The sequence below is a fragment of the Terrapene carolina genome, unplaced genomic scaffold (assembly GCF_002925995.2).
Source record: "Terrapene carolina triunguis isolate 2854851 unplaced genomic scaffold, T_m_triunguis-2.0 Scaffold517, whole genome shotgun sequence".
In the NCBI taxonomy this organism is placed as follows: domain Eukaryota; kingdom Metazoa; phylum Chordata; order Testudines; family Emydidae; genus Terrapene; species Terrapene triunguis.
The window spans coordinates 3,238,361-3,250,751 of NW_020664868.1; the positions used below are offsets into that span (position 1 = coordinate 3,238,361).

Sequence of the window (12,391 nt, forward strand, 5' to 3'; positions counted from 1 at the left end):
CAGATAATACTTTAGTCCTGCCTCGGTGCAGGGCGTGGACTAGATGACCTCTCCAAGTCCCTTCCAGTCCTACTTTGCTATGATTCTATGAGCTGGTGGAGCCAGGTTTTGAAACATCTGTATCCTCCTTAAGAACGGATACCAGCTAGGCTTCAGATACACTGGCTGTCTCTCCTCTCACGGCCCAGCCAAGCTGCTGCTGCTGGAATAGCTCAGGTTAGCTTCACCTGCTCTGTCTTGGAGACGCTTCACAGCAGAAAGGCCTATAAAGGCATCTTGCTGATCTTCCTCTGCATTCTCTTTATTTTTTTTTTTCCTCCCTAGCTGGCTGATCTAGTCAAGCATCGTCAGGCCTTGAATGCCCCAGGAATTACCAGTGCGATGGTCTCCCATGCCCAAGGTAATCAGCTGGCTAGTTGTGGACAGAGTCCTTGGTTCTCAGCTCCACATCAGGCATGGAGGGTTGGGCTGCAGAAGCCAGGTCTGTGTGACCTGATAGCTAGGAGCCAGCCCACAGCTGGTTATCAGGGAGGCAGCTGCATTGACCTGAGAATGGCTGGAAGCCACCATGACTCATTGTGATCTGGGGTGGGGACTTGAGACCTGCCAACATTTCCAGTCCTGCCCTTGCTCCCAGGGTATCTGGCTATTTCTCCTGATACAGTTGGTGGTGGGATAGTTATTTACCTAGACATTAAACTCTTTGGGACAGGGGCCGTCTTTTTGTTATGTGTATGTAAGCACCCAGCACAGTGGGGCCCCCAATCCTTCATTGGCTGCCTTAAGATGCTACAAATAATACAAGTAATCACTGGCAACGCTGTTAATAAGAAAATCATCATTAGGCTCCAGAGTTAACAGCACCACAATGAATGAGGGCTGCTTGCTCCTCTTGGAGCTACTTGTCACAGGCAGACAGCACTGCATAGGGCCCCATTGGGATATCTCCTTTTTAGTCATGAGATCTGGACGCTTTAATATGGATAAATATATATACCGTATATACTCGTTCATTAGCCCGTTCATTTATAAGCCGACCCCCCCACGATGGTTAGGTAAAAATAGCAAAAACTGTATGACCCTTTCATAAGCCAACCCTATATTTCAGGGGTTGGCAAACTTTGGCTCCTGGCCCGTCAGGATAAGCCGCTGGCGGGTCGGGACATTTTGTTTACTTGGAGCGTCTGCAGGCATGGATCCCCTCAGCTCCCTGTGGCCCCGGCACGCCACTTCCCGCAGCTCCCATTGGCTGGGAACAAAGAACCGCGGCCACAGGGAGCTGAGGGGCTCCATGCCTGCAGACGCTCCAGGTAAACAAAACGACAATGTATTAGATATTCAATTCAATGATTCCATAGAGTTTAAAATCATCAAATTTTGGTGTAGAGCCGTTTATAAGCCGACCCCCGCTCTTTGATGCGTCACTTTTTTACCAAAAATATTCGGCTTATGAACGAGTATATATGGTATATGTTAGAATCATAGACTATTATGGTTGGAAGAGACCTCAGGAGGTCATCTAGTCCAACCCCCTGCTCAAAGCAGGACGAACACCAACTAAATCATCCCAGCCAGGGCTTTGTCAAGCCGGGCCTTAAAAACCTCTAAGGATGGAGATTCCACCACCTCCCTAGGGAACCCATTCCAGTGCTTCACCACCCTCCTAGTAAAATAGTGTTTCCTAATATCCAACCTAGACCTCCCCCACTGCAACTTGAGACCATTGCTCCTTGTTCTGTCATCTGCCACCACTGAGAACAGCCGAGCTCTAGCCAATTTGGAACCCCCCTTCAGGTAGTTTGCTATCAAATCCCCCCTCACTCTTCTCTTCTGCAGACTAAATAACCCTAGTTCCCTCAGCCTCTCCTCGTAAGTCATGTGCCCCAGCCCCCTAATCATTTTCGTTGCCCTCCGCTGGACTCTCTCCAATTTGTCCACATCCCTTCTCTGGTGGGGGGACCAAAACTGGACGCAATACTCCAGGTGTGGCCTCACCAGTGCCGAATAGAGGGGAATAATCACTTCCCTTGACCTGCTGGCAATGCTCCTACTAATACAGCCCAATATGCCGTTGGCCGTCTTGGCAACAAGAGCACACTGCTGACTCATATCCAGCTTCTCGTCCACTGTAATCCTCATCATAGGCGCTGACTCCATGGGTGCTCCGGGGCTGGATCACCCACTGGGAAATATTGGTGGGTGCTCTGCACCCACCGGCAGCTCCCCGCCCTGCACTCCTGCCCCAGCTCCCCTCCGCCTCCCCCCCTGAGCGTGCCGCGGCTCCGCTTCTCCCCCCTCCCTCCCAGCGCTTCCCGCCGCAAAACAGCTGATTCGCGGTGGCAAGCACTGGGAGGGAGGGGGCAGGAGGGGGAACGCGGCACGCTCGGGGAAGAGGCGGGGTTGGGGCAGGGATTTGGGGAAGGGTTTGGGATGGGGACAGGGCAGGGGCAGGAGGGGGTGAGGCGGGGTGGAGGCGGAGGCGAGCACCCACCAGCGCCTGGAAAAGTTGGCGCCTATGATCCCCAGGTCCTTTTCTGCAGAACTGCTGCTTAGCCAGTCGGTCCCCAGCCTGTAGCGGTGCATGGGATTCTTCCGTCCTAAGTGCAGGACTCTGCACTTGTCCTTGTTGAACCTCATCCGATTTCTTTTGGCCCAATCCTCCAATTTGTCTAAGTCACTCTGGACCCTCTCCCTACTCTCCAGCGTATCTACCTCTCCCCCCAGCTTAGTGTCATCTGTGAACTTGCTGAGGGTACAATTAATCCCATTATCCAGGTCATTAATAAAGATATTGAACAAAACCGGCCCCAGGACCGACCCCTGGGGCACTCCCCTTGATACCGGCTGCCAACTAGACATCGAGCCGTTGATCACTACCCGTTGAGCCCGACAATCTAGCCAGCTTTCTATCCACCTTATAGTCCATTCATCCAATCCATACTTTTTTAACTTGTTGGCAAGAATACTGTGGGAGACCATATCAAAAGCTTTGCTAAAGTCAAGATATCACATCCACTGCTTTCCTCATATCCACTAGGGTGACCAGATGTCCCGATTTTATAGGGACAGTCCCATTTTTGGGGTCTTTTTCTTATACAGGCTCCTATTACCTCCCCACCCACTGTCCCAATTTTTCACACTTGCTTTCTGGTCACCCTAATAGCCACAAAGCCAGTTATCTCATCATAGAAGGCAATCAGGTTGGTCAGGCATGACTTGCCCTTGTTGAATCCATGTTGACTGTTCCTGATCACCTTCCTCTCCTCCAAGTGCTTCAAAATGGATTCCTTGATGACCTGCTCCATGATTTTGCCGGGGACTGAAGTGAGACTGACTGGTCTGTCGTTCCCCGGGTTCTCTTTTTTCCCTTTTTAAAATATGGGCACTATATTTGCCTTTTTCCAAGCGTCCGGGAACTCCCCCGATCGTCACGAATTTTCAAAGATAATGGCCAATGGCTCTGCAACCCCATCAGCCAACTCTCTCAGCACCCTTGGATGCATTAGGTCTGGACCCATGGAATTGTGCATGTCCAGCTTTTCTAAATGGTCCTTAACCTGCTCTTTCACCACTGAGGGCTGCTCACCTCCTCCCCATGCTGTGTTGCCCAGTGCAGCAGTCTGGGAGCTGACCTTCTCCGTGAAGACCGAGGCAAAAAAAGCATTGAGTACTTCAGCTTTTTCCACACCATCTGTCACTATGTTGCCTCCCCCATTCAGTATTTAATATTTAATATTTAAGGCAAAGGTTAGCATCTGTAGAAATGGGTGTTTTCAGCAAGGAAATGGGGCCCGGTTTCTAGCTCCAGCCCCTCCCTTAGGTGCGGTTGTGGCTGGCATAGTTTCAAAAGTGGAGTTCCACTGGTCCTCCGCCTGCTGGTGCTTATCACTCCCTCGCCTCTTGCTGTTTAACCGGCTTGTTTAACCAAGGAGGGAAGGAAAGGGGGAACCTTCGGCCATTGGAAGGTTGCGTGCAAATGAAGGGAAAGGGGATGGATAAAGAAGGGCTGAGCGGGTGGTGCTGCCTCTATTTAAATACACGCCCAAAGATGCCCTGAAAAGCTGGGAGTATCACTGGGTGCCTGGCCTGAAGGAGGTGGCTAAGCAGTTCTGCAGCTGGAGTTTTGGACCCTTGTTATTCCTGGGCTCCTGGTAATGGATGTAGACGGCTCCCATTCAGTGGGATTTCTGCCAGGAAGATGACCACAAATAGTGGCTTTTATTCCCCATGTCGCTTTCCCAGGCATCTGACTTTTGTGGCTGAGATCAAGAATTGAATGCAATTCAAAGAGGAGCTGGATGATTTAGCTGGCTAGCCAGAGTTAGAATAGTTAATAATAATCCCTAGCTCAGGGGTTCTCAAACTGGGGGTCGGGATCCCTCAGGGGGTTGCGAGATTATTACATGGGGGGTCATGAGCGGTCAACCTCCACCCCAAACCCCGCTTTGCCTCCAGCATTTATAATGGTGTTAAATATATAAAAAAGTGTTTTTAATTGATAAGGGGGGGTCGCACTCAGAGGCTTGGTATGTGAAAGGGGTCACCAGTAAAAAAGTTTCAGAGCCACTGCCCTAGCTATTATTTGTAGATCTCAAAGCACTTTAAAAAGGAGAATCAGTATTAGTATTCCCATTTTACACATGGGGAAACTGAGGTAGAGAGCCTCACCAAAGGTCACCCTGTGGGAGAGGCAGGAATAGAACCCAGCTTTCCTGAGACCAAGCTCAGTGCTTTGTTTACTAGGCCACATCTAATACAACCACAAATATTAGAAGGGATATTAAACCTCCTCCTTCAAGGTTTTAAACCAATCTTTGTTAGAGACCAGCATGAGACCTCGGGGTGGGGTGGTAGATTAAGAACAGTGAGGATAGCTCAGTGGTTTGAGCATTGACCTGCTAAACCCAGGGTTGTGAGCTCCATCCTTGAGGGGGCCACTTAGGGATCTGGGGCAAAATCAGTACTTGGTCCTGCTAGTGAAGGCAGGGGACTGGACTTGATGACCTTTAGTCCCTTCCAACCCTGATATTCTATGATAATTCAGCAGACCTCAATGTTACTCATAGAGAAAGACCACAGGCATGGTCTGGTGACAAAGGCCCTCAGACAGGTTATTGCCCCAAAGGCACAGTCCTAGCACCCTGGCTCTGTGGTTACATGTACACTAACCCATGAGTGCTCTGTGGTAAGGAGCGGCTCAATCAGCAGCGGAAGTCTCTGCTACCCCTTAGGCCACACAAAGGGTTAAGGCGAGGTACTCCGATATTTATAGCCTGAAACAAACAACTTGCGTACCACCTTACGTGTTTTATGGCGTTTGCTACCTCCCCTTGTTCCTAATATCTTGAACAAAAAATTTCTATTCGTTATTTTGTCAAACCATCTTATCTTGTACTAGATTCGGATGTATCTGTATTTGCTGCCATATATTTATGTAAATATCCAGAGCCTAGTGCACTAGCAACAACTTTGCCAAGTTCATGTACTGGACAGAGAATTTGTAAGCATCTGTTGTATTGGCCTGACTGGTTCATAGCCTCTGGTTCAGGCCTTAAATCTTACACCAGGCCCAATACTACACCTAGCAGGACATGGTGACTACATCTCAGGGATGTCTGGTCAATTCATCATTTAACCAGCTGCGTCCTTAGCAACTACAGCTTAGCAACTACGCTCAATCTGAAAATACTAGCTAGAGCTAATGGCCGTGCAGCACAGGCAGGCAACAGCACCACCTGCTATCCCACAAGAAAACAACATGCAACAGCCAAATTGCATCCAATTTGCTGCTGAGGAAATTTTCCAAGGCAGAGATGGATGCTAATCTCCCCCTAAAACTTCAATAGGAAAATGGAGCCTTCAGGATGCCTGGTGTTCTGCAACAGGTGCTTCCATGAATGTGTTATTTTCTCATTAGGTCTCTTGCCACTATTTGCATAAAGCCCTTTGGAGTTAGGTTGTCTTTCTTCCCGACATAGCAGGGTGCAAGTTTATTAATAAAATAATGACTTAAACAACACTTCGTTGCTTCTGTTGGCCACACTAGGGTCTCTTTGCGTATCCCTCCATTTCCCCTCTGAGTGCCATCCTCCCATCCCCCACTATTTCAGGACTTCCTGAAACTCCCCCATCAATCCCCCAATGCCAAGGGCTCTGTGTTTCCCATGCCCCCTCCTCTATACCATTGTCCCTCATATCCCCCACACACCAGGGGTTTCATAGATTCCCAGGCCAGAAGGGACCATTGTGATCATCTAGTCCAGTGGTCCCCAACATGGTGCCCGCGGGCGCCATGGCGCCCGCCGGGGCATTTATGTGCGCCTGCCGGACAAGTAGCCGCCGAAATGCCGCCAAGAAGCGTCAACACCAAGAAGCGTCAGCCGCCGAAATGCCGCCGAGAAGCAGCATCATCGAGAAGCGTTGCTGCCGAAATGCCGCCGAGAAGCAGTGGCATTTTGGCAGCAACGCTTCTTGATGACGCTGCTTCTCTGTGGCATTTTGGCAGCCACGCTTCTCGATGACGCCGCTTCTCGGCAGTATTTCGGTGGCTGGTCGTCCGGCGCCCGCCACACTGAAAGGTTGGGGACCACTGATCTAGTCTGACCTCCTGCATAGCACAGGCTGGAGAACTGCCCCAACACAATTCCCAGAGCAGATCTTTTAGACAAACACCCAGTCTTGATTTAAAAATTGTCCGTGGATTGAGAATCCACCGTCAACCTTGGTCAATTGTTCCAGTGGCTAACTGCTCTCCCTGTTAAAAATTTACTCCTTATTTCCAGGGTTCTGTGTGGTTTCCCCCACTGCAGCTACATTAGTATGGGAGGCAGGAGGGCTAGCTGCCCTGAGAACATATCTAGGAGGATTTCAGATGGGATCCTACCTGTGGCAGCTAGACACTGCTATTTTTAGCATGCTGGCTCGCTCAGAGCTAGTGTGAATATGTCTACCAGGGTTGGAGATCCCACCTCCAGCTCCAGCATAGACATACCCTAAGTGGCTTTCTTGATGGGAATCTGAGTGCAGAGGCCAGGAACACGAAGGGTCTCGGACCTTTGCCAAGTATTAAAAGCTCACAAGGAAAAGAAGGGGAGTAATCGAGCATCCACCACTGATGCTCTCGGTGAAGCTGATCTTCGTGTTTTCCCTTGTCCCTGTTGCAGAGTTCCAGACCAAAGAGGATGTCTACTGCTTCGCCTTAGCAAAGGCCCTGTACAGTGTGCCCACGCCAGTGACTGTCGGGTTTTATGCACCATGGGGACACTGCAAAAACCTGCTCTTACAGACAATCCGGCGTGAGTACTGCCCTGTCCAAATTTCATGGTGCCCTAGGCAGCTGCGTGCGGCATACGCGGCAGCACCAGCCCCATCTCTTGGCCAGCCCCCCTGGCAAGGGGCAGGGCCGTCCCTAGGGGGGTGTGGGGCTCTGGACAACTCCCTCCGCCCTGCCTCTTACCCTCCCCCCACCCCCCGCTCCACCCCCGGCTCGCCCCCATTCCACCTCTTCCCCCAGCGACCCCGCACTCACCGGCAGCGGCGGGAAGTGGAGCAACCTGGCCCCAGCCCGCTCTACTCCGCCAGCTCCCAGCCGCGGCGCTCCGCTTCCCGCCGCCGGTGAGTGCGGGGAAAGGATCGCCCCCCGCACTCACCGGCGGCAGGAAGCGGAGCGCTGCGGCTGGGAACTGAAGGAGTAGAGCGGGCTGGGACCGGGCTGTTTCGCTTCCCACCGCTGCTGGTGAGTGGCGAGGGGATCCCTTCCCCCAAGCCCCCTCCCCCAAGAGACACGGCTGGAGTCGGGGTGAGGGAAGTGGAGAGGGCTGCTCCCAGCCCCCCGCTAATCCCCCGGGCCACTCTGGGCCTGTGGGGCTCCCAGAAGTGGCCCCCCACAGCTCCTGCCTCCCAGACCCTGGGGAGGTATCTAACATACGCCTTCCTCTCTTATGGCAGAGTACATGGTTAGCGAATCAACAAAGAAAGACCAGCAGGAACTTCAGCGGACGGGGAAAAAGCAGCGTGGGAGCTCTGGCCGGGATCTGCTCAAGCTGCTGTTTCTCATGATCTTCTATCAGCCGGTCCTGACGGAGCAGCAGAAGCAGAGAAAGAACGTCCAGCATGTCTTCATCCATTTCAGTGCCTGGGAGTATGCGGGCAGCGACCAGCTGTGGGCAGGCCTCATCACCACGCTGTGTGATGGCATCGAAAGACACTTTGGTCTCCTACCCATGAGCATTTACAGGGCCATAGGCAGGAAATGTGGCATCATCGAGAGACCAGGGGATCAGGAATGGGTTAGCAAGAAGTACCTCTGCCTCCCCCTGTGGGCTGCTGTGATCCTTGTGACCGTGGTAGCTATTGGGGTGGGCGTTCTCCTCCTAGTGTTTGGGATCCCCTTTGGGAATGCCTCGGGAGACGCAATAGCTGTCGTGGAGGGCATTGGGGCGACGGCCGTTGGCGTCTCTGCGGCCGCTGCCATTCGGATTGCCATCATGGTGGTACGAAATGTCTTCGTTACCCAGAAGACCCAGCTGGAGAGACAGATGAATCGGACAGATCTCAGCGCTCAGCTGGGCTTCATGAGCAGCGTTAAAAGCGAAGTGAGGACAGTCACCAGGTTCCTTCAGTTCATGGAAATCTTCCAGCGGCGGAAGCTGCAGGTGGTGCTAGAGATCACCCACTTGGACAAGTGCAGCCCTGACAAGGTGGTCGGCGTCCTGGACGCCATGAACATCCTCCTCTCGGACTATGATGCTCCTTTCATCTCCATCCTGGCTGTTGACCCGAGTATCATCGTCGACTGCGTGGAAAGCTCCATGTACATGAAGGGCATGGCCAACAACGGCTACGAGTTCTTAAACCGCATCGTCACCCTGCCCTTCTCTGTCCCTCGGATGGACTGTGACACCAAGCTGAGACTGATCAGGGACATCACCGAGCGCCGGAAGCGGCAGGAGAAAGACCTAGAGGAGGAGGTAGGCTTCCAGCAGGATCCCACGATGGACGCTAACTCCAACTTTCTCTCAGTCCCTTGCTACAATTCTGCCAACCACGATGCAGAGAATCCAGGTGCAGATGACAGCCAGATACCTCTCGTTGTCAGAGACCTCAGAACCCAGGAACCAGGACCCCGTGGCTATAGGAAGGGCATCAGAGCCAAAGACCTCATTCAAGAAGCTTTTGACTACCTTCTGGATGACTCCTTGAAGGAATACATGACAGACAACGTGGTGCAGATGCGACGGATCGTGAACACCATCACCATCACCATCAGGCTCCTGGCGAGTAACGTCCCCAAGGACGAGGTGTGTCCAAAGAAGGTGGTGGACTGGGTGCTCCTTGCCAACCAGTGGCCATGCCGTCTGAGCTGGGTCTTGCAGTGCATCGAGGATGAGGAGCAGAGGAGCAACCTGGGCTGCTGCCAAGGAAGCCCACTCCCCCCGGACATGTTCCTGTGGGAGGTCTATGAGAAGTACGTGGAAGAGCTGGACATGCTTAAAGGCCAGATGGAAAAGCTTCTGGAACTGGACCGGGACCCTGAGCTCTTCCACAACTTCCTGTGTGGCAGGTTTCGGGTGAAGGAGGCCATCTTCTACTTGCCCTACACGGTCAACTTAGACCTGTCCTTGAAAAGGCAGATGGAGCTGCAACGTGGCAGTCACAGCCTGAAACGGACAAAGAAGTTCAACAGGCTCACCGCGTGCACCCTGCTGGGTATGACGGTGGATGATGTCTGCAGAGAGGTAGGTGACTGTCCGGCTTCCTGACACCCCGCAGAGTCAGCGGTCGGTAGACTGTCCCATGCTACTTAATAGCAAGCCACGTGACAGCTGCTCCTCACGCTGAGAGGGAGATGAGAGCTATGGGCACTGGAGCTGGGAGAAAACTATCCCATCGGACCAGTGCATTTGCAAAAGCAAACCATAAGTGTGCTGCAGGGCTGGACTCAGGTTTTAGGATTGACTGTTACCCTCTGAGTAGTGTTAGGAACATAGCAGTTGCTATCCTGGATACCCTCAACACTTCAGGGGATTTTTTAAATTCATAGTGACTATGCTTAACCCTTGGCAGAAGCGCTGCAACAGGGGGGGCCAAGAGGCCAGAGCTCCATTACTTTTAAAAGTGGAAGAGCTGTGCAGTTTTTCCCTGTCGTAAGGGGTGAGCAGCAGGAGGAGGGGGCGGGGAGGAGCGAGTGGAGGACAGGGTATCGAGGGGAAGAGGTGGCCTGGGGATGGGGCCTCAGGAGAATGGGTGGGGCGAGGGCGAGGGGAGAAGGGGAGGCACAGAGGCAGGGCCTCAGGGGAAGGAGTGGTGTGGGGGGACCCCCCCTACTTTTAGGGATCTCTAGCCGCTCCTGACCCTTGGTACAGGCTTGAAATGGCCCAGGAAATTTCTTCTTGGAACAACAACTCTGATCCTTGGAGCTCTGTCCTCTGACCCTAAAGTCCTTGGCCGGATCTCCAAGGGGCATAGGCGGCGAGTTATATGGGCCTGTGGTGCCCGTGCTCCACCAATATTTAGGAACGTGGGCCCGGCACCAACATTGTTTGGGCTTACCCCACCCCGCCCCCATTCCACCCCTTGCCCCAAGCCCGGGCCCCACCTCCTTCTGGCTTCCACCCCCACCCCTGAGTGATGCCGGGAGTCGGCGGGGCAGGGCAGACTGGAACCGGGTCGCTCGCTGCTGCCGGTGCCAGGCCCCCCCACTACCCCCACAGGCTGCCCTGGACTCTGTGTGCCCCTGAAGCACAAGGCCCCCCAAAGCACAAGGCCCAGGGTGATTGCCCCAGGCCGTCCTATGGACGAGACGGCTCTGCATGGACCCGTTATGGGCACCACCAAAAATTATACAAACCTGGTGCCCATGCCAAGGGGATCCTCCTTTACTCTCTGAAATGACTTCTGTCTGTCTTACGACTACGGAGGATTCTTAGCTATGTTTTTTATGTTCACAGCATGCACCCAGAGAAGTGAGATAAAAACATAAATACTCTTGCTGGAAGGTTGTAACGTAACACCACTTTATTTCTTAGAATCCAGAATAATACATGAGAACCAATAAACAGAGGAGACAAAGCAGGCTGCTCCCTAAGGTAGCGAGGCCCAACTCACCCCACTGCAGGCTGACTCTGACTGCGCACTTCCCTAAAGAGCCCTCTCGCCTGCAAGCAGGACCTAGGAAACCCCCTCACTCTTAAAGTGATAGCTTGCAATTCCAACACACTCCTCAGTACACCACACTATCCCTTTCCCCTTAGTTGCCTGATCTTCTGTACTTGTCATACCGACTTGATCAGTGGTACCTCCAGTAGTATTCCAGCATACACCAGAGGGATTTTCCAGATACTGTTGATAGTCCTGCAACGTGCTGGCACGTCTTGTTTGCTAGACTCTGAATGAGCTGACACAGGTTCCTCTCTGGAGCCATCACGGAATCTTCCTAAGAATGTGTTGTGAAACATTTCAAATATATGTGCGGCGCTAATGGAAGCTTCCTCTTCTCTTCCAGATGGACACAGTTGGCTTTAAGGAAGAAAACGTCCAGGAGTATAAACGGAGGCTGAGGGACCATAATCTAAATGGACGTGCCCTGGTTTACAGTGACAACAATGAAATCAAAGAAGCCCTCAGCATGAGCCTTGGCGAATGGACGCTCTTTAGCATATATTTCCTTGGAGTTCTTCCCCAGCCGAGTTTATCCCCTTCTGTTGCATCCTCAGTCCCGTTATATGTCAGGCAGGAGGCTCAGAAGAACATGTTTGGCTTAAGAGAGAACGTGGTTAGAGGGAGCAGGCTGTCTTTGAACATCTCCAGGGAAGATCTTCAGGAGAAGAGATAAATCTGAGTCCTGTAGAAAACTGGAAGCAAGATCTGGACTTTCCCCATCATTGTACCTCTCTGCACCATCAATGACATGTCACGGACAAAGCAATAAAGTGGCTCCGGAACAGTTAGTGATGTGAATGGGACACTATAGTATATCTGAGGGATTTGGGGCACATTCATGTCAACATAGTGGATCTTTAGACACTGGATGTCACAGTAGTTTTGTCTGGTTAGTACAGCAGGAGACTGGGAATCAGAACTTCTGGGATCTATTCCTAGTGCTGCCCCTGGCTTCTTGTGGTTTTGAGCAAGTTGCGCCTTCTTTCTGGGTCTCCATTGCCTCATCTGCAAAATGGGTTTAGTGCATATTTTAGTGCATGTGTTAGGAAAGTAACAGTGCATGTGTTATATGCACTAACTGTACTGTCGCATTAAGGGCAAAACTTGCCCCTTCCGCTGTGTCCCCAGGCACAATGGAACCAGGGTGATCGCCCCGTGGAGGTGGCACAGTCCAGGGAGCTCTCTCATGCCATCGGTGCTATCCCTCGCAGCAGAGCATGGGGAGCGAGGC

The 12,391-nt window shown here is 52.3% G+C and overlaps 1 protein-coding gene across 1 annotated transcript; it reads left to right on the top strand.

The window, feature by feature from the left end:
* Positions 1-381: 381 nt before the first annotated feature.
* LOC112107250 (NTPase KAP family P-loop domain-containing protein 1-like) lies at positions 382-11,833 on the top strand. Its single transcript, XM_026658783.1, has 4 exons — positions 382-400; positions 7,164-7,295; positions 7,948-9,737; positions 11,504-11,833. The coding sequence occupies exons 1-4, from the start codon at positions 382-384 to the stop codon at positions 11,831-11,833; spliced, it is 2,271 nt and encodes a 756-aa protein (XP_026514568.1).
* The last annotated feature ends 558 nt before the right edge of the window (positions 11,834-12,391 follow it).